The sequence below is a fragment of the Pristiophorus japonicus genome, chromosome 14, assembly GCF_044704955.1.
Source record: "Pristiophorus japonicus isolate sPriJap1 chromosome 14, sPriJap1.hap1, whole genome shotgun sequence".
Classification (NCBI taxonomy): domain Eukaryota; kingdom Metazoa; phylum Chordata; class Chondrichthyes; family Pristiophoridae; genus Pristiophorus; species Pristiophorus japonicus.
Window position 1 is genome coordinate 10,907,734 of NC_091990.1, and position 27,075 is coordinate 10,934,808.

Here is a 27,075-nt window from a genome sequence, read left to right on the forward strand (position 1 = left end):
ACCTTCCTCCTTTGCCCTCTCCCAGCTCACCTTTTCTGAGACACTGACCCTCTTCCACATTCATTGTCTCTCTCCTCAAAAAACTCGCCCTTGGCCAATCTGACCTCTCCAACCACAGCCCCACATGCAACATCCCTCTCCTCCCTCTGATTCTCTACTGTGTCGTTGCCTCCAAGCTCCAGGCCCATCTCTCTGAAAACTCCCTGCTAGAATCCCTCCAGTCCGGCTTCTGTCTTTCTCTCAGCATTGAAACGGCTCTAGCCAAAGTCACGAATAATATTCTCTGTGATTGTGACCATGGTGCATTAGAGCTTTCTCAATCTTTCTGCATGGTTGACCACACTGTCCTCATCCAATGACTCTCCTCCATTGTCCAGCTTCGGGACCGGCCTTACCTGACTCTTGTTCTATCTGAATGCAGCCAGTGTTTAGCCATCAATGGCTTCTCTTCCACCCGTGCACTGTCACCTCTTTGTATATTTTCCAGCAGGTATTTCTTCATATTTGCTTTTACCTCTTCTAATCTCCCTTTTCATCTCCCACTACATTTTCTTATATAGAATTATGTAGAATTTTACAGCAATTTGGCCCAACAGGTCTAACAGTATTTATGCTCCACATGGGCCTCCTCCCACCTTACTTCATTTCACTCTAACAACATATCCTTCTAATCCTTTCTCCCTCATGTGCAAATCGAGCTTTCCCTTAAATGCATATATGCTAACCAGTCCCACCCACCCCTTCCCTCAACGACTATCTGCCCTACCTGTGACAGGGACTGTGGTTCTCGTATCGGACTGTTCAGCCACCTAAGGGACTCATTTTAAGAGTGGAAGCAAGTCCTCCTCGATTCCGAGGGACTGCCTATGATGATGGATATGCTAATCACCTCAACTACTCCCTATGATCCACATTCTCACCACTCTCTGGATAAAGAAGTGTATCCTGAATTCCTTATTGGATTTATTAGTGATTATCTTATATTAATTGTCCCTAGTTTTGGACTCACCCACAAGTGGAATCACCTTTACTTGTACCTTGCTCCACAGATGCTTCCTGACCTGCTGAGTATTTCCAGCATTTTCTGTTTTTATGATCTGCTTTTACCTTATCAAACCCCGTCATCATTTCAAAGCCTTTTGTCAGGTCACCCCTCAGTCTTCTCTTTCCTGGAGAAAAGTGGGCCACCATGTTTGGTCTTTCCTGATAGTTATAATCTCTCAGTTCTGGTATCAGCCTTGTAAATATTCCTTGCACTTTCTCTAGTGCTTCTATATCAATTTTGTAATATGGAAATCATTCTTAAATGTGGCCTAACCAAGGTAACCAAATCTATATTCCTTATGATTACCTTAGTAGCGTAAGCCCTATTATATCCTTTCCTTAAAAGTTTCAGTTTAGCATTAATCACTATCTTTATCCACTGAATTATATTCTGCGCACTCTCTTTCACCTTACAAGAATCTATTTATTTTGTGGTCCATCCATCCCATATTTTATGATTCCCCATCACCTTCTTTGCTCAAACCAAAGCAAAATACTGCAGATTCTGGGTATCTGAAATAGAAAGAGAAAATGCTGGAAATACTCAGCAGGTCAGGTAGCTTCTATGGAGAGAGAAACAGAGTTAACATTTTGGGTCGATGACCCTTCATCAGAACTGGAAAAAGTTAGAGATGTAACAGGGTTTTAAGCAAGTGTTGGGGCAGGCAAATGGGGGAGAGGAGGAAAGAACAAAAGGAAAGGTCTGTGATAGAGTGGGAGGCAGGAGAGATTAAGAGACAAAAAGGGATGATGGTGTGAGGCAACTGGAGATGGTAATGGGACAAGTTAAGAAACAAAAGATGAATCTAGAGAGGGTGTAAATGGAAATGGCAGAATCATCAACAGGTGCCATGGGGAAAAAAACTCATCTAGACTCATCAAATAGTTGATATTAAAATAGACATAGATATTGTTTTTAGAAAGAATTAGGATCCTTACAAATAGATAGGGCTGCCGGCCCAGATGATCTTCACCTGAGGGTACTCAGAAAATGGGACAGGTGCTGTGTAAACTCCGGGCTCATATCTTTAATAGCTCACTAGAGGCTGTTTCCTTAGATTGGAAGGAGGCTAATGCAGTTCCAATCTTTAAAAAGGGGGATAAGGCACATTTCAGTAACTGTAGGTCCATTAGCTTGATGTCAGTAATAGAGAAGATGCTTGAGGTAATTATTAGGGATGCACTATATGAATACTTAGACAAAGAAGGCCATATCAGGCACACCTAACACGGCTTCCAAAAAAGGTCATGTCTCACTAAAGTTGACTGAAGAAGTCACCAAGATAGTTGATAAGGGAAACCTAGTTATCGTCTACCTGGACTTTTGATGCTATTTTTTGTATTCGTTCCTGGGATGTGAGTGTCGCTGGTAAGGGCAGCATTTACTGCCCATCCCTAATTGCCCTTGAGAAGGAGGTGGTGAGCTGCCTTCTTTAACCGCTGCAGTCTGTGTGGTGAAGGTGCTCCCACAGTGCTGTTACGGAGGGAGTTCCAGGATTTTGACCAAGCGACGATGAAGGAACGGCGATATACTTCCAAGTCAGGATGATGTGTGACTTGGTGGTGTTCCCATGTGTCTGCTGCCCTTGTCCTTCTCAGTTTGGGAGGTGCTGTTGAAGAAGCCTTGGCGAGTTGTAGCAGTGCATCTTGTAGATGGTACACACTGCAGCCATGGTGTGCTGTTGGTGGAGGGAGTGAATGTTTAAGCTGGTGGATGGGGTGCCTCTGTAGCTCGACGACAGAGGTTGGGACGGTCTTGGATCTGGCCTGGAGACGACGAAGGTTGAACAGGTTCCCACTGATTCTGTAGTTTAGTTTCACTCCAGCGGGGAGCTTGTTGAGTGTGAGGTGGAGCATTGCAGCGAGGAAGATTGAGAAGATGATTGGCGCGATGACGCAGCCCTGCTTGACCCCGGTCCGGACGTGGATTGGGTCTGTAACGTTGGTCAGGATCATGGCTTGCATGTAGATAGAGAGGATAGGAAGGACCTATTTCCCTTAGCAGGGAGGTCAATAACCTGTGCGCATAGATTAAAAATAATTGGTGGAAGAATTATAGGGGAGTTAAGGGGAACTTTTTTTACCCAGAGTGGGTCTGGAACTTACTGCCTGAAAGTGTGATAGAGGCAGAAACCCTCATCACATTTAAAAAGTACTTGGATGTGCACTTGAAGTGCCGTAACCTACAGGGCTACGGACCAAGAGCTGGAAAGTGGGATTAGATTGGATAACCTCTTGTCAGCCGGCACGGACACGATGGGCCGAATGGCCTCCTCCCGTGTTGTAAATTTTGATGATTCTATGACGTGAGCTAGACATTAAGGACTGCATCAACTCATTTGGAAAGTAGTCATATCTGCAAAATTACTGATAGCTGGAAGAGGTTTGAACAATACAAATGAGCAATGCAATGGCCCAGTTGGATTGATTCCAGTTCCTTTGCAAGGTTGAACCCCTATCACTGACACTCCAGTGCAGTGCTGAGGGAGTGCTGCACTGTCGGAGGTGCCGTCTTTCGAATGAGACATTAAACCGAGGTCCCATCTGCTCTCTCAGGTGGACATAAAAGATCCCACGGCACTATTTTGAAGAAGAGCAGGTGAGTTATCCTTGGTGTCCTGGCCAATATATATCTCTCAATCAGCATAGCCAGTTCGTTAGATATATTCAAGTGGGAGTTAGATATGGCCCTTACGGCTAAAGGGATCAAGGGGTATGGAGAGAAAGCAGGAAAGGGGTACTGAGGTGAATGATCAGCCATGATCTTATTAAATGGTGGTGCAGGCTCGAAGGGCCGAATGGCCTACTCCTGCACGTATTTTCTATGTTTTGCTGTTTGTGGGAGCTTGCTGTGCGCAAATTGGCTGTCGCCTTTCCCACATTACAACAGTGACTACACTCCAAAAGTACTTCATTGGCTGTGAGGCGCTTTGAGACGTCCGGTGGTTGTGAAAGACGCTATATAAATGCCAGTCCTTCTTTCTTGGGTTCCATTGCAAAGCTGAACCCCTTTCACTGAGTGGCTTGGGGTTCCTTTGCAAAGCTGAACCCCTTTCACTGAGTGGCTTGGGGTTCCTTTGCAAAGCTGAACCCCTTTCACTGAGTGGCTTGGGGTTCCTTTGCAAAGCTGAACCCCTTTCCACTGAGTGGCTTGGGGTTCCTTTGCAAAGCTGAACCCCTTTCACTGAGTGGCTTGGGGTTCCTTTGCAAAGCTGAACCCCTTTCCACTGAGTGGCTTGGGGTTCCTTTGCAAAGCTGAACCCCTTTCCACTGAGTGGCTTGGGGGACTCCTTTGCAAAGCTGAACCCCTTTCACTGAGTGGCTTGGGGTTCCTTTGCAAAGCTGAACCCCTTTCACTGAGTGGCTTGGGGTTCCTTTGCAAAGCTGAACCCCTTTCCACTGAGTGGCTTGGGGGACTCCTTTGCTAAGCTGAACCCCTTTTTCAACAAAAAAAAAACCTCATGCATGATTGATTGATAGACATCTATCCATCCCACACCCTGTGCAAAAGCCATGGTGAATGAAGCCCCAGGCACCTGGTGGAGGGAGGAGGAGGGAGGAGTTGGGGGGGGGGTGGAAATAGCTGGCTCAAGCTCACGTGCTGCCCTCCCCACCGCGCAGGTGCGTCCTCGCGCGTCCCGCCTCCCCTTGTTTGCGATTGGCGAGCGGGCGAGTCGACGTCATAGATGTTGGACCCCCGCGGCCGCCCGGTTGGCCGGGGTCGCCGTCAATCAATGTGACGTGCCCCTCCCGCTCCCTTTCCCTCGCCCCCCCCCCCCCCCCCCCTCCTTTTCACCGGCCACAGGTCATTGGTGCAGAAAGCCCAGGCTCGAGCTCGCTCGCTGTCTCTCTCTCTCCAGCGGGACCGGCGCTCAAAATGGCGTTCACACAAGCCGGCACCAAGAAGAAAGTTTGCTATTATTATGACGGTAAGGCCGGGGGGGGGGGAGTGTGTTCCCCGGGCCCGGGGGAGGGGGAGCAGGGATTCCTGGGCCGCGGTTGCAGGGCTCCAGCCCCCCCCCCCCCGGGGACATTGTCTGTGTGTCCCCCTCACCCCCGGGGGTGCACTCTAGGCCTGGGATCCGCCTGTGCTGCGCTCAGCATTCGCCCACCCTCGCACTGCAACTCGCCCCAGCACTCCTTATCTTTAACAAATGTTTAGTTTGTGTTATTTGCTCTCAAAATCATTTTTCTTTTTTTTTTTACAAATCTTTTTTTTTAAATTTGTCTCCCATCATCATTTTTGGTGGTCTTTTTGGTCTCCATCATTTTTGTGATATTGGTGTTTGGTCTTTTTGGTCCATTTTTTTTAATGTTTAGTTGATGTTATTTGGTCTTGCATCATTTTTTTTTATAAATGTTTAATTTGGTTTCTTCGTCTTAATCATTTGTTCTTAGTGGTGAATGTGTTTTTTTTTTGTCTCAATCATTTGTTCCCTTTTTAAAATGTTGAAATTTTGTTATTTAGTCCTTTTGTGAAAGAGAGCTGCCCCTCATACCACTGGACATCCCTCTCCCCTTCATACCCCTGGGGATAATACAATGCCTTTGGCTTGTCAGCCAGTGACTCAGTTGGCAGCACCCTTGCTTCTTCTGAGTCAGAAATCTATTGGTTCAAGTCCCACTCCAAAGCCTCGAGTGCAAAAATCTAGGTTGACATTACTAGTCTTTTGGATGAGATGTTAAACCAACGAGATGCTCTCGGGTGGACGTAACAGATCCCATGGCACCATTTCGAAGAAGAGCAGGGGAGTTGACCGCTCTATCCTTCTCCAATGCCTCTCCATTGTTGTCCAGTTGGTGGGACTGCACTTGACTGGTTCCATTCTTGTCTATCTAATCGTAGCCAGAGATGCACCTACAATGGCTTCTCTTTCCCCCAAGGATCTGTCCTTGATCCCCTCCTATTTCTCATCTACATGTTGCCCCTTGGCGACATCATTCTAAAACACAGCGTCAGTTTCCACATGTACGCTGGCGACACCCAGCTCTACCTCGCTACCACTTCTCTCGACCCCTCCACGGTCTATAAATTGTCAGACTCCTTGTCCGACATCCTGTTCTGGATGAGCAGAAATTTTCTCCAATTAAAGATTGGGAAGACCGAAGCCGTTGTCTTCAGTCACTGCCAGGAACTCCGATCAATAGCCACTGACGTGTCTGAGGCTGAACCACACTGTTTACAACCTTGGTATCATATTTGACCCTAAAAATAAAGTTCCGACCACCTATCTGCAGTATAACTAAGACCGCCTACTTCCACCTGCGCCCTTGCCTTTGCACATAGAAACATAGAAAATAGGTGCAGGAGTAGGCCATTCAGCCCTATGAATGGTGGTGCAGGCTCGATGAGTTCATGGCTGAACATGCAACTTCAGTACCACATTCCTGCTTTCTCGCCATACCCCTTGATCCCCCTAGTAGTAAGGACTACATCTAACTCCTTTTTGGATATATTTAGTGAATTGGCCTCAACAACTTCCTGTGGTAGAGAATTCCACAGGTTCACCACTCTCTGGGTGAAGAAGTTTCTCCTCATCTCGGTCCTAAATGGCTTATCCCTTATCCTTGGACTGTGACCCCTGGTTCTGGACTTCCCCAACATTGGGAACATTCTTCCTGCATCTAACCTGTCTAAACCTGTCAGAATTTTAAATGTTTCTATGAGATCCCTTCTCATTTTTCTGAACTCCAGTGAATACAAGCCCAGTTGATCCAGTCTTTCTTAATATGCCAATCCTGCCATCCCGGGAATCAGTCTGGTGAACCTTCGGTGCACTCCCTCAATAGCAAGAATGTCCTTCCTCAAGTTAGGTGACCAAAACTGTACACAATACTCCAGGTGTGGTCTCACCAAGGCCCTGTACAACTGTAGTAACACCTACCTGTCCCTGTACTCCAATCCCATTACTATGAAGGCCAACATGCCATTTGCTTTCTTAACTGCCTGCTGTACCTGCATGCCAACCTTCAATGACTGATGTACCATGACACCCAGGTCTCATTGCACCTTCCCTTTTCCTAATCTGTCACCATTCAGATAATAGTCTGTCTCTGTTTTTACCACCAAAGTGGATAACCTCACATTTATCCACATTATACTTCATCTGCCATGCATTTGCCCACTCACCTAACCTATCCAAGTCACTCTGCAGCCTCATAGCATCCTCCTCGCAGCTCACACTGCCACCCAACTTAGTGTCATCCGCAAATTTGGAGATACTACATTTAATCCCCTCGTCTAAATCATTAATGTACAATGTAAACAGCTGGGTCCCCAGCACAGAACCTTGCGGTACCCCACTAGTCACTGCCTGCCATTCTGTAAAGTACCCATTTACTCCTACTCTTTGCTTCCTGTCTGCCAACCAGTTCTCAATCCACGTCAGCACACTACCCCCAATCCCATGTGCTTTAACTTTGCACATTAATCTCTTGTGTGGGACCTTGTCGAAAGTTCAAATACACCACATCAACTGGTTCTCCCTTGTCCACTCTACTGGAAACATCCTCAAAAAATTCCAGAAGATTTGTCAAGCATGATTTCCCTTTCACAAATCCATGCTGACTTGGACCTCTCATGTCACCTCTTTCCAAATGCGCTGCTATGACATCCTTAATAATTGATTCCATCATTTTACCCACTACCGATGTCAGGCTGACTGGTCTATAATTCCCTGTTTTCTCTCTCCCTCCTTTTTTAAAAAATGGGGTTACATTGGCTACCTTCCACTCCTTAGGAACTGATCCAGAGTCTATGGAATGTTGGAAAATTCATCTGCTGCTGAAGCCCTCATCCGTGCCTTTGTTATCTCTAGACTTGACTATTCCAACCCACTCCTGGCTGGCCTCCCACATTCTACCCTACGTAAACCAGAGGTGATCCAAAACTTGGTTGCCTGTGTCCGAACTCGCACCAAGTCCCATTCCCCCATCCCCCCCCTGTGCTCGCTGACTTACATTAAGCAGCACCTCGATTTCAAAATTCTCATTTATTTTCAAATCTCTCCATGGCCTCGCCCCTTCCTATCCGTAATCTCCTCCAGCCCCCCCTCGGAAATATCTGCACTCCTCTAATTCTGCTATCTTGAGCATCCCCGATTATAATTGCTCAACCGTTGTGGCCATGCCTTCTGTTGCCTAGGGCCTAAGTGTTGGAATTCCCTGCCTAAGCCTCTCTGCCTCTCTTTCCTCCTTTAAGCCGCTCCTTAAAACCTACGTCTTCGCTCAAGCTTTTGGTTACCTGCCCTAATTTCTTATGTGGCTAGGTGTCACATTTGTTGTCTCATTGTACTCCTAAGGAATGCCTTAGGATGTTTCACTACGTTAAAGGTGCCTAATAAATACAAGTTGTTGTTGTTGAGTTATCCCTGGTGCCCTGGGCCAATATTTCTCTCTCAACCAACATCACTAAAAGCAGATTATCTGGTCATTATCATATTGCTATTTGTGGGAGATTGCTGTGTGCAAATTGGCTGCCACGTTTCCCACATTACAGTGACTGCACTTCAAAAGTTACTTCATTGGCTGAGAATGAAGTGTATTTCCTTATACTATCTGTTCATAAGGACAGGAGGAGGCCATTCAGCCCCTCGAGCCTGTTCCACCATTCATTGCGATCATGGCAACCTAACTCCATATACTCAACATTTCCCCATATCCCTTAATACCTTTGGTTAACAAAAATTTATCAATCTCAGATTTAAATAACAATTGGTCTAGCATCAATTACCATTTGTGGAAGAGAGTTTCAAATTTTACCACTCTGTGTAGAAGTGTTTCCTAATTTCACTGCTGAAAGATCTGGCTCTAATTTTTAGGCTGTCTTCCCCAACCAGCCAAACTACCTTATCTGTTCCCCTTAATAACCTGAAAACTTTGAGCAAATCACCTCTCAACCTTCTAAATTCCAGGGAATACAACCCTATTTGTGTAGTCTCATTCCCTCAAGGACAATATATCCTTCCTACGTGTGGTGCCCAGAACTGCTCACAGTACTCCAGGTGTGATCTGACCAGGGCTTTGTATAGTAGCATAACCTCTACCGCCTTGTATTCTAGTCCTCAAAATATAGTCAGCATTCCATTAGCCTTTTTAGATTATTTTCTGTACCTATTCATGGCCCCTAAGTCTCTTTTTGGACAAGCCATTATGCTACAGTAGAAGCTTTCACAAGGTGTGCATTTCATCATTGCTATGTACTCTTGTTGCAGTTTGATTTTTTTTGATGGAAATTGTGGATTTTTAAAAATTGAGATTTGAATATTTTCCAAATAACATTTTACAATAAAGAATTCCCTTTTCCTTCAAGGATTATCGTTTGAGAAAATGTGCTGTGTAAACTGAGCCATACATAAGGACATAAGAAATGGGCGCAGGAAGGAGTCGGCCATTTGGCCCCTCGAGCCTGCTCCGCTATTTAATAAAGATCATGGATGATCTGATCATGGACTCAGCTCCACTTCCCTGCCCGCTCCCCATGACCCTTTATTCCCTTATTGCTCAAAAATCTGTCTATTTCCGCCTTAAATATATTCAATGACCCAGCCACCACAGTTCTCTAGAGCAGAGAATTCCACAGATTTACAACCCTCAGAGAAGAAATTTCTCCTCATCTCAGTATTAAATGGGCGGCCCCTTATTCTGAGACTATGCCCCCTAGTCTTCGTTTCCCCCACGAGTGGAGATATCCTCTCTGCATCCACCTTGTCGAGCCCCCTCATTATCTTATGTTTCAATAAGATCACCTCTTCTTAACTCCAGTGAGTATAGGCTCAACCTATCTTCATAAATCATCTCTGGAATCAACTTAGTGAAACTTCTCGGAACAGCCTCCAATTCAAGTATATCCTCCTTTTAAATACGCAGACCAAAACTGTACGCAGTACTCCAGGTGTGGCCTCACCAATACCCTGTACAGTTATAGCAGGATTTCTTTGCTTTTATACTCCATCCCCTTTGCAATAAAGGCCAACATTCCATTTGCCTTCCTGATTACTTGCTGTACCTGCATACTAAATTTTTGTGTTTCATTCACAAGGATCCCCAGGTCCCTCTGTACTGCAGCACTTGCAATTTTTCTCCATTTAAATTATAATTTGCTTTTCTTCCATTCTGTTGAAGTGGATAACCTCATATTTTCCCACATTATACTCCATCTGTCAAATTTTTGCCCACTCACTTAGCCTGTCTATATCCCTTTGCAGATTTTTTGTGTCCTCCTCACAATTTGCTTTCCCACCCATCTTTGTATCATCAGCAAACATGACTGCATTACACTCTGTCCCTTCATCCAAGTCATTAATAAAAATTGTAAATAGTTGAGGCCCCAGCACTGATCCCTGCGGCACCCCATTAGTTACTGTTTGCCAACCGTAAAATTACCCATTAATCCCGACTTTCTGTTAGTCTCTATCTATGCTGATATATTACCCCCAAACCCGTGAACTTTTATGTTGTGCATTAACCTTTTATGTGGCATCTTATCGAATGCCTTCTGGAATTCCAAATACACCACATCCACTGGTTTTCCCTTATCCACCCTGCTCGTTACATCCTCAAAGAACTCTAGCAAATTTGCCAAACATGATTTTCCTTTCATAAAACCATGCTGACTCTGTTTGATTGAATTATGCTTTTCCAAATATCCTACTGCTTCCTTAATAATGGACCCCAGCATTTTCCCAATGACGGATGTTAGGCTAACTGGTCTTTAGTTTCCTGCTTTCTGTTTGCCTTTTTTAAATAGGGGCGTTACATTTACGGTTTTCCAATCCGCTGGGACCTCCCCAGAATCCAATGAATTTTGGTAGATTACAACCAATGCATCCACTATCTCTGCAGCCACTTCTTTTAAGACCCTAGGATGTAAGAAATCTGGTCATGGGGACTTGTCTGCCTTTAGTCCCATTATTTTGCCGAGTACTGCTTCTTTCGTGGTAGTGATTGTATTAAGTTCCTCCCTCCCTATAGCCTCTTGATTCTCCATTATTGAGATGTTTTTAGTGTCTTCTACTATGAAGACCGATACAAAATATTTGTTCAAAGTCTTTGCCATTTCCCTGTTCCCCATTATTCCCCAGTCTCACTTCCTAAGGGACCAACATTTACTCAGTCTCATTTCCTAAGGGACCAACATTTACTTTAGCCAATCGTTTCCTTTTTATGTACCTGTAGAAACTCTTACTATCTCTTTATATTTTGTGGTAGTTTATTTTCATAATCTATCGTCGCTCTCAATTTATTAATACAAGCTACAAAGGTCTGAGTCTGCTTTGTGGTCTGTTGAGTTTTTCTGATCTTGACCAGGGCGGCAGTGGGGGAACTATATTTGGCTGCAGGGTATTGAATGGGAGGCGCAAGGAGCATCTGTCCGAGTTGATCCTTCTCAGAGCCTGAGAGGTCTATTGGGCCGGCCTTAACTTGGACCTTTTTGGTGAAAGAGCCTTTTTTTGTCCTCCTCCCAATGATAGCAAAGTCCAAATGCAAATTAAGTTCAAGGTGTGTGTCTAAATGGCTATCCTTCATGATTCCAAACTCATTGGCATGTAACAGAATGCACTCCTTTGACCCATCTCTTGAGCTCCAAAAAGGGAAATGGTTGCAGGGAGGGCAGAATCCATCATATACCCCACCTTCACCCAATACCTTGGAGCTCATGGGCATATCTGCCAAGGCCCCTGGATTAAGCAGAAGGCATTTAAACCTGGCACACAATGCTGAACCTGGACATGTAGAACATCAACGTAGCTGGCTGGCATATGGGAAGCTCTTGCATATTGATCATTTCCACCATGTTGAAGGCAGATGTTCTTTATATAATGGAGTGCTCAACAGCTGCTGAAAGATGTTGCCTGGAACCTGATCGTGAGACCACAAGCTCTTGTATTAGCTCTTGTAGCTGACTCTCTCCACAAGAACTAATACAACTGAAGCTCTCCATCTGCTGCTGTTTAATAGGATGTGGTTCGTGTCCTTGTCAGGAGGATTGTAGCAACTAGAAAGGCAGTCAATGTTTCATGGTGAGCGGTATTGGTCACCCTACTGGTGAGGAGTTCCTCATATCTGTTGTCTGCCTAGTGAGGGTTTAAACCTGTAGTTAGTTTTCTAATGGCCAACAAGTTACTATCCTCTGGAAAGGTAGGGGAGGTAAATGGGATCTCAAAAAAGAGTCCATATGGCTCCAAAATGGTGTCCCTGTCCAGCCAAATTGGAACCAAGCAATCCTCTGGGAAAATTTGATGATCTGAGCTGGGCAGGTCTTCTGATTTCAAGGACATTGTTGGTGTTCAGCCATTGTTGCTCACTACAACAACAACTTGTATTTATATAGCGCCTTTTAACATAGTGAAACGTCCCAAGGCACATCACAGGAGTATTGTGAGATAAAAAAATTTGACACCGAGCCGCGTAAGTAGAAATTAGCGTAGGTGATCAAAAGCTTGGTCAAAGAGGTAGGTTTTAAGGAGCGTCTTGAAAGAGAGACGAAGAGGTTTATAGGCAGGAGTTCTAGAGCTTGGGGCCTAGGCAACAGAAGGCGCAGCCACCAATGGTTGAGTGATTATAATCAGGGATGCTCAAGAAGGGGGGGTGTGGTGGGACTGGAGAAGATTAGAGATAGAGATAGGGATGGGCGAGGCCATGGCGGGATTAGGTGTTGCTTAACCAGGAGCCAATGTAGGTCAGCGAGCACGGGTGATGGGTGAGCGGGACTTGGTGCGAGTTAGGACACAGGCAGCCGAGTTTTGGATCACCTCTAGTTTACGTAGGGCAGAATGTGGGTGGCCAGCCAGGAGTGCATTGGAATAGTCAAGTCTAGAGGTAACAACGGTGTGGATGAGCTGAGGCAAGGGCAGAGAGGGGCGATGTTATGGAGATGGAAATAGGCGGTCTTAGATATGCTGCGGATATGTGGTCGAAAGCTCATTTCAGGGTCAAATATGACACCCAAGTTTGCGAGCAGTGTGGTTCAGCCTCAGACAAAAGTTGGAGAAGGGGATGGAGTCAGCGGCTAGGGAACGGGAGTTTGTGGCAGGGACTGAAAATAATGGCTTCGGTCTTCCCAATTATGGATTTTGGAGGGCTATACTAATCACTGAAGACTGGAATTTCTTTTGCTTGATTCCAGGTAACACTGCAAGCCATTACACTAATGGATAGGATCATCATCATAGGCAGTCCCTCGGAATCCAGGAAGACTTGCTTCCACTCTTTAAAAAATGAGTTCATAGGTGGCTGAACAGTCCAATACGAGAACCGCAGTCCCTGTCACAGGTGGGACAGATAGCCCTTTAGAGAAAGGGAGGGGTGGGGGGGAAGGGTAGACTGGTTTGCCGCACGTTCTTTTCGCTACCTGCTCTCGGCGATGAGACTTGAGGTGCTCAGCGCCCTCCCGGATGCACTTCCTCCACTTAAAGCGGTTTTTGGCCAGGGACTCCCAGGTATCAGTGCGGATGTTGCACTTTATCAGAGAGGCTTTGAGGGTGTCCTTGTAACGTTTCCTCTGCCCACCTTTGGCTCACCTTGCCGTGAAGGAGTTCCGAGTAGAGCGCTTGCTTTGGGAATCTTGTGTCTGGCATGTGGACAATGTGGCCTGCCCAGCGGAGCTGATCAAGTGTAGTCAGTGCTTCAATGCTGGGGATGTTGGCCTGGTCGAGGACGCTAATGTTGGTGCGTCTGTCCTCCCAGGGGATTTGCAGGATCTTGCAGCAACATCGCTGGTGGTATTTCTCCAGTGACTTGAGGTGTCTACTGTACATGGTTCATGTCTCTGAGCCATACAGTAGGGCGGGTATTACTACAGCCCTGTAGACCATGAGCTTGGTGGCGGATTTGAGAGCCTGGTCTTCAAGCATTCTTTTCCTCAGCCGGCATCAGGGAGTTTAATAGTACAGTACTTTATGGCTGTTGCACGTGTGTGTGTGTCATTATCATTAGCCAGGAGGAATCTTTGTGAGACAACATGGTTTAAAGATGCGCAAATTCAAAAGGTTATCTGCAGTCTTAAATTTAAGCCGTAATCTTGAAAATGGCGGATTCTCCATCTGCTTGTTTGGAGCTGGGTGAATGCTGCTGAATGCGCCTCTGCTTTAGTCAAGTAGTCAAGTTTCAGCTTTGTTTTTAGAGATTTAGCTTCAGTCTTGGATTCAATACTGATTTTCCTGGGGATTTTGCCATTGCTTTACTATAGAATATTCATTGCCTTCGGTCTTCACAGTGAAAGATACAGAAACCATGCCAAAAATTGCTGGTCACAGGAATGTGGGAAGGGAGGACCTTGAGACAATCACTATCACTAGGGGGGTAGTGCTGGACAGGCTAATGGGACTCAAGGTAGACAAGTCCCCTGGTCCTGATGAAATGCATCCCAGGGTATTAAAAGAGATGGCGGAAGTTATAGCAGATACAGTCGTTATAATCTACCAAAAGTCTCTGGACTCTGGGGAGGTACCAGTGGATTGGAAAACAGCTAATGTAACGCCTCTGTTTAAAAAAAGGGGGCAGACAAAAAGCAGGTAACTATAGGCCGGTTAGTTTAACATCTGTAGTGGGGAAAATGCTTGAAATTATCATTAAGGAAGAAATAGCGGGACATCCAGATAGGAATAATGCAATCAAGCAGACGCAGCATGGATTCATGAAGGGGAAATCATGTTTAACTAATTTACTGGAATTCTTTGAGGATGTGACGAGCATGGTGGATAGAGGTGTACCGATGGATGTGGTGTATTTAGATTTCCAAAAGGCATTCGATAAGGTGCCACACAAAAGGTTACTGCAAAAGATAAGGGTACGCGGAGTCAGAGGAAATAAATTAGCATGGGTAGAGAATTGGCTGGCGAACAGAAAGCAGAGAGTCGGGATAAATGGGTCCTTTTCGGGTTGGCAATCGGTGGTTAGTGGTGTGCTACAGGGATCGGTGCTGGGACCACAACTGTTTACAATATACATAGATGACCTGGAAGAGGGGACAGAGTGTAGTGTAACAAAATTTGCAGATGACACAAAGATTAGTGGGAAAGTGGGTTGTGTAGAGGACGCAGAAAGGCTGCAAAGAGATTTAGATAGGTTAAGCGAATAGACTAAGGTTTGGCAGATGGAATACAATGTCGGAAAGTGTGAGGTCATCCACCTTGGGGGGGGGGGGGGGGGGAAAACAGTAAAAGGGAATATTATTTGAATGGGGAGAAATTACAACATGCTACGGTGCAGAGGGACCTGGGGGTCCTTGTGCATGAAACTCTTTTTGGATCCTTGTGCATGAAACTCTTTTTTTTTTTTGGAATGAAACTCTTTTTTGTCCTTGTGCATGAATCCCAAAAAGTTAGTTTGCAGGTGCAGCAGGTAATCAGGAAGGCGAATGGAATGTTGGCCTTCATTGCGAGAGGGATGGAGTACAAAAGCAGGGAGGTCCTTCTGCAACTGTAATAGGGTATTGGTGAGGCCGCACCTGGAGTACTGCGTGCAGTTTTGGTCACCTTACTTAAGGAAGGATATACTAGCTTTGGAGGGGGTACAGAGACGATTCACGAGGCTGATTCCGGAGATGAGGGGGTTACCTTATGATGATCGATTGAGTAGACTGGGTCTTTACTCGTTGGAGTTCAGAAGGATGAGGGGTGATCTTATAGAAACATTTAAAATAATGAAAGGGATAGACAAGATAGAGGCAGAGAGGTTGTTTCCAATGGTCGGGGAGACTAGAACTAGGGGGCACAACCTCAAAATACGGGGGAGCCAATTTAAAAGAGTTGAGAAGGAATTTCTTCTCCCAGAGGGTTGTGAATCTGTGGAATTCTCTGCCCAAGGAAGCAGTTGAGGCTAGCTCTTGAATGTATTCAAGTCACAGATAGATAGATTTTTAACCAATAAGGGAATTAAGGGTTACGGGGAGAGGGCGGGTAAGTGGAGCTGAGTCCACGGCCAGATCAGCCATGATCTTGTTGAATGGTGGAGCAGGCTCGAGGGGCTAGATGGCCTACTCCTGTTCCTAATTCTATGTTCTTAGTGCATCTCTCAGTAATAGATGACATAACATTTTGAGAGCAGTTAGTTTGGATGTTTGTTGGCAAATATGACCCAGCAGTACATGCCCCTAGTTGATCATGTAGTCAGGGTTTAGAGGATGGCCGAGTGGGTAAAGGCACTGCTTGCTGCGGAAGTGTCAGTTGGGGTCCTAAAATTAATCTCTACCTTTAGGAATAGGGCGAGGATAAAGCAGCAGGGTTCCCAAACTTGATTAGTAGCCAGTGAATCTGACTGAAAAGTGTGTGTATTAGGACATTGGACTGTTTTTGGCTGTGCTACCTTTAGTTGAATAGCCTGCTAACATTGGTATAATATATGGAGAGAAACATCCGGAGGGGTCGTTCAGTAAATATTCTGAGATGCACAGGTTGTTGTGCTACTGTGTATAAGGCGATCTGGGAATGGCTAGATATCCTGGAGTTCTTAAATAATGTTCAGGGGTTGGAGAAATTTGGGAGAAATAATGATGGTAGGCTCACTGGGTAGATTGTATTTGGTCTGTGCAAGCAGTAGGCTTGATGGTTTGATTGGCCTTTTCTTCCTGTGTGCTTTTTGATTTTGAGGTTTGTTCCCTGTCTCAAATGACAGCACACTGTCCATGGCACCTGTGATTATAGACTTGCAGATGAAATACTGAACTTTTTTGTTTGTTTTGGGCAAAGAAAAGGGGAGAGGATCTTGTATTTTCTTTCCAAATGTCAATTTTTCTATGGTTTTATTTTCTCCGCATACTAGCAACCTGGCTAATTGTCATTGCTAATTATAAAAGGCAATTTAAATGCTCGTGTGAATTCTTGGATCCCAGAGCAGAATTCATAGAATGGCTGCAGGGGTTTTGTATTGAAAATAAGATGGCCTGGGTAAGATGCAGCAAGGAATCAGCGGGGCAGGGGAGAAAATTGGAGCAAATAACAAGTTGGTAGTGCATTGATCCGGTCATGTTGTTCAATGGATGTGGTCTACGGGAATTTACAAAAAAAGCATTTGGTAAGCAACTGCATCCGAGACTTGGCAAAGGTATTGTCGCATGGAATGTGGCTGCATGGATAGAGAGACGGTTGGTGGGCTGGAAGTGACTGGTAGATGGGGGTTTTTTGTCCTGAAACCGTGTGGAACGTGGCGTTTTATAGGGGTCTGTGTTGTGGTTGCCTTTTTATTTACTATATACAGAACATGATCAGAAATTGATGACACCAAATAGGGGACACGGCACTTTGTGATGGGGATTGTGAAACACTGCGGAATTACATAGATGGGGAGATAGGCGACCTTTGCAGTTGGATGTAGAACATGGAAAGGAAATATGCTTTAAATGGTAAGGTGATAAATGGACCATAGTGACTATAGTGTGCAGATACACTGGGCATAAAAGGTGACCGCACAAGTGGCGAAGGTGGTTTTAAAAAAAAATGCAAAAGGAATCCTTGGTTTTGTATGTTGAGGCACAGAATAGAAAATACAAAATGGTTTTGCGGTGGGTTATAATGGTGCACAATCAGTGTTCACCGTCATTGCCCTCTGAAACTGACCGCAATTTCAGTATTTAGCGCGTGCGCATCCTAATGCAGAAATCCTGAAGTTGCGGTCAGTCATGCATTGCTCCGTTGTGCTCTTGATCCCAAGCCCCCACCCCCCCTCCCCCCGGCCCACCATAGCCAGAAATCTGTAAAGCTTGGGCTTCTCTGGGGTAATATTGCTGTTAAATACCTCATTAAATGTTAAGTGTTGTTGGAATAGGTATGATTGGGGTTTTAACACCTTATTCACTGGTAAACAAATATTCTGGCCCTGAAAAACTAATTTTTATATTTTTGGAGTACTTGTATCAAATTTTTCTCCACTATTAAATACAAATTTTTATATTTCAACTTCTATCTTATCCCCATGTGAAAGTCCTAGTCGTTTTCAGTCTCTAACATAGAAACATAGCAAATAAGTGCAGGAGTAGGCTATTTGGCCCTTCGAGCCTGCACCACCATTTAATAAGATCATGGCTGATCATTCAACTTTAGTACCCCATTCCTGCTTTCTCTCCATACCCTTTGATCCCGTTAGCTGTAAGGGCCACATCTAACTCCATTTTGAATATATCTAACGAACTGGCCTCAACAACTTTCTGTGGTAGAGAATTCCACAGGTTCACAATTCTCTGAGTGAAGAAGTTTCTCCTCATCTCGGTCCTAAATGGCTTACCCCTTATCCTTAGACTGTGACCCCTGGTTCTGAACTTTCCCAGCATCGGGAACATTCTTCTTGCATCTAACCTGTCCAATCCTGTCAGAATTTGATATTTTTCTGAGATTCCCTCTCATTCTTCTAAATTCCAGTGAATATAAGCCTAGTCGATCCGGTCTTTCTTCATATGTCAGTCCTGCCATTCCGGGAATCAGTCTGGTGAACCTTCGCTGCACTCGCTCAATAGCAAGAATGTCCTTCCTCAGATTAGGAGACCAAAACTGGACTTGCTATTCCAGGTGTGGCCTCACCAAGACCCTGTACAACTGTAATAAGACCTCCCTGCTCCTATACTCAAATCCTCTTGCTCTGAAGGCCAACATGCCATTTGCTGCCTTCACTGCCTACTGTACTTGCATGCCAACTTTCAATGACTGATGAACCATGACACCCAGGTCTCGTTGCACCACCTCTTTTCCTAATTTGTCACCATTCAGATAATCTGCCTTTGTGTTTTTCCCACCAAAGTGGATAACCTCACATTTATCTACATCATACTGCATCTGCCATGCATTTGTCCAAGTCACCCTGCAGCCTCTTAGCATCCTACTCACAGCTCTCACCGCCACCCAGCTTAGTGTCATCTGTAAACTCTGAGATATTACATTCAATTCTTTCATCTAAATCATGAATGTATATTATAAATAGCTGGGGTCCCAGCATTGAACCTTGCGGTACCCCACTAGTCACTGCCTGCCATTCTGAAAAGGACCCGTTTATTCCTACTCTTTGCTTCATGTCTGCCAACCAATTCTCTATCCACGTCAATACATTACCCCAATACCATGCGCTTTAATTTTGCACACTAATCTCTTGTGTGGGACCTTGTCAAAAGCCTTTTGAAAGTCCAAATACACCACATCCACTGGTTGTCCCTTGTCCACTCTACTAGTTACATCCTCAAAAAATTCTAGAAGATTTGTCAAGCATGATTTCCCTTTCATAAATCCATGCTGACTTGGACTGATCCTGTCACTGCTTTCCAAATGCGCTGCTATTACATCTTAATTGATTCCAACATTTTCCCCACTACGGATATCAGGCTAACCATCTATAATTCTCTGTTTTTTCTCCCTTTTTTAAAAAAAAAGTGGGGTTACATTAGCTACCCTCCAATCTATAGGAACTGATCCAGAGTCTATAGAATGTTGGAAAATGACCACCAATGCATCCACCATTTCTAGGGTCTAAAACGTGTCTGGATAAAAGCAGCTTCTCATTTCCTGGTTTCCTTTGAGAGAATTGTTCAATCTGATTGGCTGCTTAGACAGCTTGTTGACGTCACTGCAGCATCACCATAGGAATACCCACGACACAGCGCTCAAATCACTTGAACGTCGAAAAAGGCAAACTTCTCGTGAGAGATTGCGAGATCGCTGTGGGCATCTTTCTTCGGGGCCAGCGATGAGCATCTTTGCTTTGCCGCTGACTGCAAATTACGGGCCAGTATAATCACTTTACCTCTATAGTTCTTTTGTCAATGATCTTAAATCTGTCCCCTCTGGTTACTGCCCTTCCTGCCACTGGAACCAAAAATCCCTCTATAATTGTGAGCACTATTAAATCTCCCATTTACAATCCACTCTGTCTAGACCCCTCATGATTTTGAACACCTCTATCAAATCTCCTCTCAACCTTCTCTGTTCATAGGAGAACCATCCCAGCTTCTCTAGTGTCTTCACATAACTGAAGCCCTTCATCCCTGGTATAAGTCCCAGTGGATTTTCAGGATCTTGCGAAGGCAGCGTTGGTGGTATTTCTCCAGCGCTTTGAGGTGTCTACTGTATATGGTCCACGTCTCAGCCATATAGGAGGGCGGGTATCACTGCAGCCCTGTCGACCATAAGCTTGGTGCCAGATTTGCGATCCTGGTCTTTGAACTCTCTCGTCCTCAGGCGACCGAAGGCTGCGCTGGCGCACTGGAGGCACTGTTGGACCTCGTCGTCTATGTCTGCCCTTGCTGATAGGTTCCCGAGGTATGGAAAATGGTTCACGTTGTCCAAGGCCTTGCCGTGGATTTTGATGACCGGGGGTGCTGTGTGCCGGGGTCAGGTTGGTGGAGGACCTTTGTCTTACGGCAGTTTAGTGTAAGGCCCATGCTTCCATACGCCTCGGTGAAGATGTTGACGATGGCTCGGAGTTCAGTCTCTGTGCGGATGCAAGCGTCGTCCGCGTACTGCAGTTCGACAGCAGAGGATGGGATGACCTTGGATCTAGCCTGGAGGCGATGAGGGTTGAGCAGGTTCCTGTTGGCTCTATAGTTTAGTTCCACTCCAGAAAATCCACTGGGAGGTTAGATGCACCAACATCCCCAGCATCGAAGCACTGACCACACTCGACCTGCCACATCGTCCGCATGCCAGACACAAGACTCTCAAAGCAATCGCTCTATTCGGAACTCCTACATGGCAAGCGAGCCCAAGGTGGGCAGAGGAAATGTTTCAAGGATACCCTCAAAGCCGCCTCGATAAAGTGCCGCATCGCCACTGGCACCTGGGAATCCCTGGCCCAAGAACGCCCTAAGTGTAGGAAGAGCACCTTGAGTCTCGTCGCAGAGAGCATGCAGAAAACAAACGCAGGCAGCAGGAGTGTGCGGCAAACTTACTTGTGACAGAGACTGTAATTCCCCTATTGGACTGTTCAGTCACCTGAGAACTCGCTTTTGGAGTGGAAAAAAGTTTCGAGAGGCTGCCTATGATGAATTATATGAAATCTCCCTGCAGCATCTCCAAGGCTGTGATAAGGCAAATGATGATGAATTGCTTCCACTGCTTGTTAAGGCAGTAACAAGAAGGCACAATTTTAGGAATCATAAAAAGAATTGAAATGTTGGCTGGCAAAAAGAAATTTATTCATTCACGGGGTGTGGGCGTTGCTGGCAAGGCTGGTGTTTATTGCCCATCCTTGATTGCCCTTGAGAAGATGGTGGTGAGCCGCTGCCTTCAACCGCTGCAGTCCGTGTGGTGAAGGTGCTCCCACAGTAGCGTTAGGGAGAGAGTTCCAGGATTTTGACCCAGCGACAATGAAGGAATTATATTTCCAAGTCAGGGCGGTGTGTGATTTTTGGAGGTGGTGGTGATCCCATGCGCGTGCTGTCTTTGTCCTTCAAGGTGCTAGAGGTCGCGGGATTAGGAGGTGCTGTGGAAGAAGCCTGGGCGAGTTGCTGCAGTGTATCTTGCAGATGGAACACGCAAAATGACAACAAATAGTTTGAATGTGCTGCAAACTGGTTGAAACAAAGTACATAGCTTTGTAAGAGAATTGCAGAGTTGCTTGAAAGGGAAATATTAATGGGTGTGAAGAGCATGTAGGAGAATGGGATTAGACTCGGTGGCTTACGGTGACATCACCAAAACTAATCCACATCACAATACAATTTGCATTATCTTTGCGGTATTACTGAACTATATAACAGACATAGGATAAGATTTATATTTTTCCTTTAGTGCTGACCATAACACGCTTGTAACTTTTGAGTAATCAGGTCAACCTGTTTATGGTATATTAATCATAGAATGGTTGCAGCTCAGAAGGAGGCCATTCAGCCTGTCGAGCCTGTGCAGGCTCTCTGCAAGAGAACCTCAGTGAGTCCCACTCCCCTGCTCTTTCCCTGTAGCCCTGCAATTTTTTTTCCTTCAGATACTTATCCAATTCCCTTTTGAAAGCCACAATTGAGTCTGCCTCCACCACCCTTTCAGGCGGTGTATTCCAGATCCTAACTACTCGCTGCGTAGTAAGTGTTTCCTCATGTCGCCTTTGGTTCTTCTGCCAATCACCTTAAATCTGTGTCCGCTGGTTCTCGACCCCCCCCCCCCAAAATGGGAAAAGTTTCTCTCTAACTACGTAATCATGGGGGATTTTAACCTACATATCGATTGATCAAATCGCACTGGGTAGCCTGGAGGAGGAATTCATAGAATGCATACGGGATTGTTTCTTGGAACAGTATGTTACAGAACCTACAAGGGAGCAAGCTATCTTAGATCTGGTCCTGTGTAATGAGACAGGAATAATAAACAATCGCCTAGTAAAAGATCCTCTCGGAATGAGTGATCACAGTATGGTTGAATTTGTAATACAGATTGAGGGTGAGGAAGTAGTGTCTCAAACGAGCGTACTATGCTTAAACAAAGGGGACTACAGTGGGATGAGGGCAGAGTTAGCTAAAGTAGACTGGGAACACAGACTAAACGGTGGCACAATTGAGGAACAGTGGAGGACTTTTAAGGAGCTCTTTCAAAGTGCTTAACAAAAATATATTCCAGTGAAAAAGAAGGGCGGTAAGAGAAGGGATAACCAAGGAAATAAAGGAGAGTATCAAATTAAAAACCAATGCGTATAAGGTAGCCAAGGTTAGTGGGAAAATAGAAGATTGGGAAAATTTTAAACGACAGCAAAGCATGACTAAGGAAACAATAAAGAAAGGAAAGAGAGATTCCGAAAGTAAACTTGCGCAAAACATAAAAACAGATAGTAAAAGCTTTTACCGATATATAAAACGGAAAAGAGCGACTAAAGTAAATGTTGGTCCCTTAGAAGATGAGAAGGGGGATTTAATAATGGGAAATGTGGAAATGGATGAGACCTTAAACAATTATTTTGCTTCGGTCTTCACAGTGGAAGACACAAAAACCATGCCATAAATTGCTGGTCACGGGAATGTGGGATGGGCGGACCTTGAGACTATCACTAGGGGAGTAGTGCTGGACAGGCTAATGGATCTCAAGGTAGACAAGTCCCCTGGTCCTGATGAAATGCATCCCAGGGTATTAAGAGATGGCAGAAGTTATAGCCGATGCATTCGTTATAATCTACCAAAATTCTCTGGACTCTGGGGAGGTACCAGCGGATTGGAAAGCAGCTAATGTAACGCCTCTGTTTTTTTTTTTAAAAAGGGGGGGGTGCAGACAAAAGGCAGGTAACTATAGGCCGGTTAGTTTAACATCTGTAGTGGGGAAAATGCTTAAAACTATCATTAAGGAAGAAATAGCGGGACATCTAGATAGGAATAGTGCAATCAAGCAGACGCAACATGGATTCATGAAGGGGAAATCGTGTTTAACTAATTTACTGGAATTCTTTGAGGATGTAACGAGCATGGTGGATAGAAGTGTACCGATAGATGTGTTGTGTTTAGATTTCCAAAAGGCATTCGATAAGGTGCCACACAAAAGGTTACTGCAGAAGATAAAGGTACGCGGAGTCAGAGGAAATGTATGAGCATGGATCAAGAATTGGCTGGCTAACAGAAAGCAGAGAGTCGGGATAAATGGGTCCTTTTCGGGTTGGAAATCGGTGGTTAGTGGTGTGCCACAGGGATCGGTGCGGGAACCACAACTGTTTACAATATACATAGATGACCTAGAAGAGGGGACAGTGTAGTGTAACAAAATTTGCAGATGACGCAGATTAGTGGGAAAGCGGGTTATGTAGAGGACACATGCTGCAGAGATTTAGATAGGTTAAGCGAATGGGCTAAGGTTTGGCAGATGGAATACAATGTCGGAAAATGTGAGGTCATCCACCTTGGGGGTGGGGGGGGAAAAAACAGTAAAAGGGAGTATTATTTGAATGGGGAGAAATTACAACATGCTGCGGTGCAGAGGGACCTAGGGGTCCTTGTGCATGAATCCCAAAAAGTTAGTTTGCAGGTGCAGCAGGTAATCAGGAAGGCGAATGGAATGTTGGCCTTCATTGCGAGAGGGATGGAGTACAAAAGCAGGTAGGTCCTGCTGCAACTGTACAGGGTATTGGTGAGGCCGCACCTGGAGTACTGCGTGCATTTTTGGTCACCTTACTTAAGGAAGGATATACTTAGCTTTGGAGGGGGTACAGAGACGATTCACTAGGCTGATTCCGGAGATGAGGGAGTTACCTTAGGATGATAGATTGAGTAGACTGGGTCTTTACTCGTTGGAGTTCAGAAGGATGAGGAGTGATATAGAAACATTTAAAATAATGAACGGGATAGACAAGATGGAGGCAGAGAGGTTGTTTCCACTGGTCGGGGAGACTAGAACTAGGGGGCATAGCCTCAAAATACGGGGGAGCCAATTTAAAACCGAGTTGAGAAGGAATTTCTTCTCCCAGAGGGTTGTGAATCTGTGGTATTCTCTGCCCAGGGAAGCAGGTGAGGCTAGCTCATTAAATGTATTCAAATCTCTCAGATTTTTAACCAATAAGGGAATTGAGGGTTATGGGGAGCGGGCGGGTAAGTGGAGCTGAGTCCACGGCCAGATCAGTCATGATCTTGTTGAGTAGCGGAGCAGGCTCGAGGGGCTAGATGGCCTACTACTGTTACTAATTCTTATGTACTTATGTTGTACTTATGTTATGTAACTACTCTGTCTAGATCCCTCATGATTTTGAATACCTATCAAATTTCCCCTCAACCATCTCTGCTCCAAGGAGAACAACCCCAGCTTCTCCAGTCTATCCACATAGCTGAAGTCCTTCATTCCTGGACCTTCTGCACCTTCTCTAAGATCTTCACATCCTTCCTAAAGTGTGGTGTCCAGAGGACACAATACTCCAGTTGAGGCCGAACCCGTGTTTTATAAAGGTGGTTCATAACTTACTTGTTTTTGTACTCTATGCCTCTGTTTATGAAGCCCAGGATTGTGTATGCTTTTTTAACCATTTTCTCAATCGGCCCTGCCACCTTCAACGATTTGTGCACATATACCCCCAGGTCTCTCTGTTCATCTACCCCCTTTAGAATGGTGCCCTTTAGTTTATATTGCCTCTCCTTGTTCTTCCTACCAAAATGCATCACTTCGCACTTTTCTGGGTTAAATTACATCTGCATGACAATCCATTCCACCAGCCTGTCTGTCTTGAATTGTTTCTCTGCAGTCTTCAGATGCCATCTGTAGTATACAAACAGTGCATAGACCTTGTTTATATACTTGTCTTGCCTATATACTTGGAAGGATACACTTGCCTTGGAGGTGGTGGAATGAAGGTTCACTACATTGATTCCTGGGGTGAGGGGGTTATCCTACGAGGGGAGATTGATTAGATTGGGCCTGTACTCTCTGGAGTTCAGAAGTATGTTTCAGTGATATCACTGAGAGGTGATATCATTGAAACATAGAAGATTCTGAGGAGGATTGACAGGGTAGATGCTGTGAGGATGTTTTCCCTGGCTGGAGAATCGAGAACTAGTCTCAGGATAAGAGGTCGGCCATTTCGATGAGGAAGAATGTCTGCACTTGGAGGGTTGTGAATCTTTGGTATTCTCTACCCCACAGGGCTGTGGATGCTGAATCGTTGAGTATATTTAAGGCTGCGATCGATAGATTTTTGTACTCTCGAGGAATCGAGAGATGGCGGACGGGAAAGTGGAGTCATGATCTTATTGAATGGCAGAGCAGGCTCGAGGGGCCGAATGGCGGCCTCCTGCTCCTATTTCTTATGTTCTTAACATTGTCATATTTTTCCATTTTAATTGCAGGTGATGTTGGGAATTACTACTATGGGCAGGGTCATCCAATGAAACCACACAGAATTCGAATGACTCACAACCTGCTGCTAAACTATGGCTTGTACAGAAAAATGGAAATCTATGTAAGTACCATTAAGTAGTGACTAGATTATTTTGTTTGTGCGATTCATCCTTTTATACTTGTCACATCCAATGCAAAGATAAAAACCTGCACGACTAATTTAGGGTAAATTAGACTGTTCGCAACTTAGGCATCATTTGACCCTGAAATGAGCTTCTGGCCAAATATCCACGGCATAACTAAAACCGTTGTTTCCACCTCTAACATCGCCGGTCTCCGCCCCTGCCTCAGCTCATCTGCTTCTGAAACCCTCATCCATGCCTTTGTTGCCTCTAGACTGGACTATTCCAACGCACTCCTAGCTCCTAGAAGACCCACATTCTTCACTACGTAAACTTGGTGATCCAAAACTCGGCAGCCCGTGTCCTAACTCGCACCAAGTCCCGCTCACCCGTCACCCCCTGTGTTCGCTGACCTACATTGGCTCCCGGTTAAGCAATGCCTCAATTTCAAAATTCTCATCCTTTTTTACAAATCACTCCATGGCCTCGCCCCTCCCTATTTCTATAATTTCTCTCAATCTCACGAGATATCTGCGCTCCTCTAATTCTGCCCTCTAGAGCATCCCTGATTATAATCGCTTAACCATCGGTGGCCGTGCCTTCAGCTGCCTGGGCCCCAAACTCTGGAACTCCCTCTGTAAACCTCTCTGCCTTTCTACCTCTCTTTCCTCTAAGACACTCCTTAAAATCTACCTCATCTGTAATTTCTTATGGCTCTGAGTCAAATTTTTGTTTTGTCTTAACACTGTTGTGAATAGCCTTGGAACGTTTTGCTGTGTTGAAGACTAAATATAAATAAAAGTTGTTGTAGTAAATGTGGTCCTCATGAGCTTAAGGATCCTAATGCAGTCTTCAATAGGTTCTAGGTTACAGTGAGAGTACAGCTGCATAGGGGTAAAATGGAACTATGCCTACGCAAGGCAAGTAAAAAATCTGACCTTTGTAAGTGGCAAGTTCCTGAAAAACCTACATAATTAAGTCTTGTATCTAGCATGCATCTGTAGGTGGGGTTTTAAAAAAAAAAAATCATGATCGGCTCAAATCATTACTGTCTGTCAAATTTATTGGTCAGTCAATCTAAACGTTGTCCAATTGACTAAATGTGGACCAGGTAGGTGACAACATTACAACAGTGACTACACTCCAAAAGTACTTCATTGGCTGTAAAGCACTTTGAGACGTCCGATCTTTTTGTTTCT

At 45.0% G+C, this 27,075-nt stretch overlaps 1 protein-coding gene across 1 annotated transcript in view; it reads left to right on the top strand.

Annotated features, from left to right (window-relative positions):
- Window positions 1-4,846: 4,846 nt before the first annotated feature.
- Window positions 4,847-27,075, top strand: part of hdac1 (histone deacetylase 1) — a 53,306-nt gene continuing 31,077 nt past the window's right edge. The window contains exons 1-2 of the mRNA XM_070898869.1: window positions 4,847-4,973; window positions 25,763-25,875. Coding sequence (XP_070754970.1) covers window positions 4,922-4,973; window positions 25,763-25,875 — 165 coding nt within the window. The 5' untranslated portion in view covers window positions 4,847-4,921. The remainder of the gene's footprint in view (window positions 4,974-25,762; window positions 25,876-27,075) is intronic.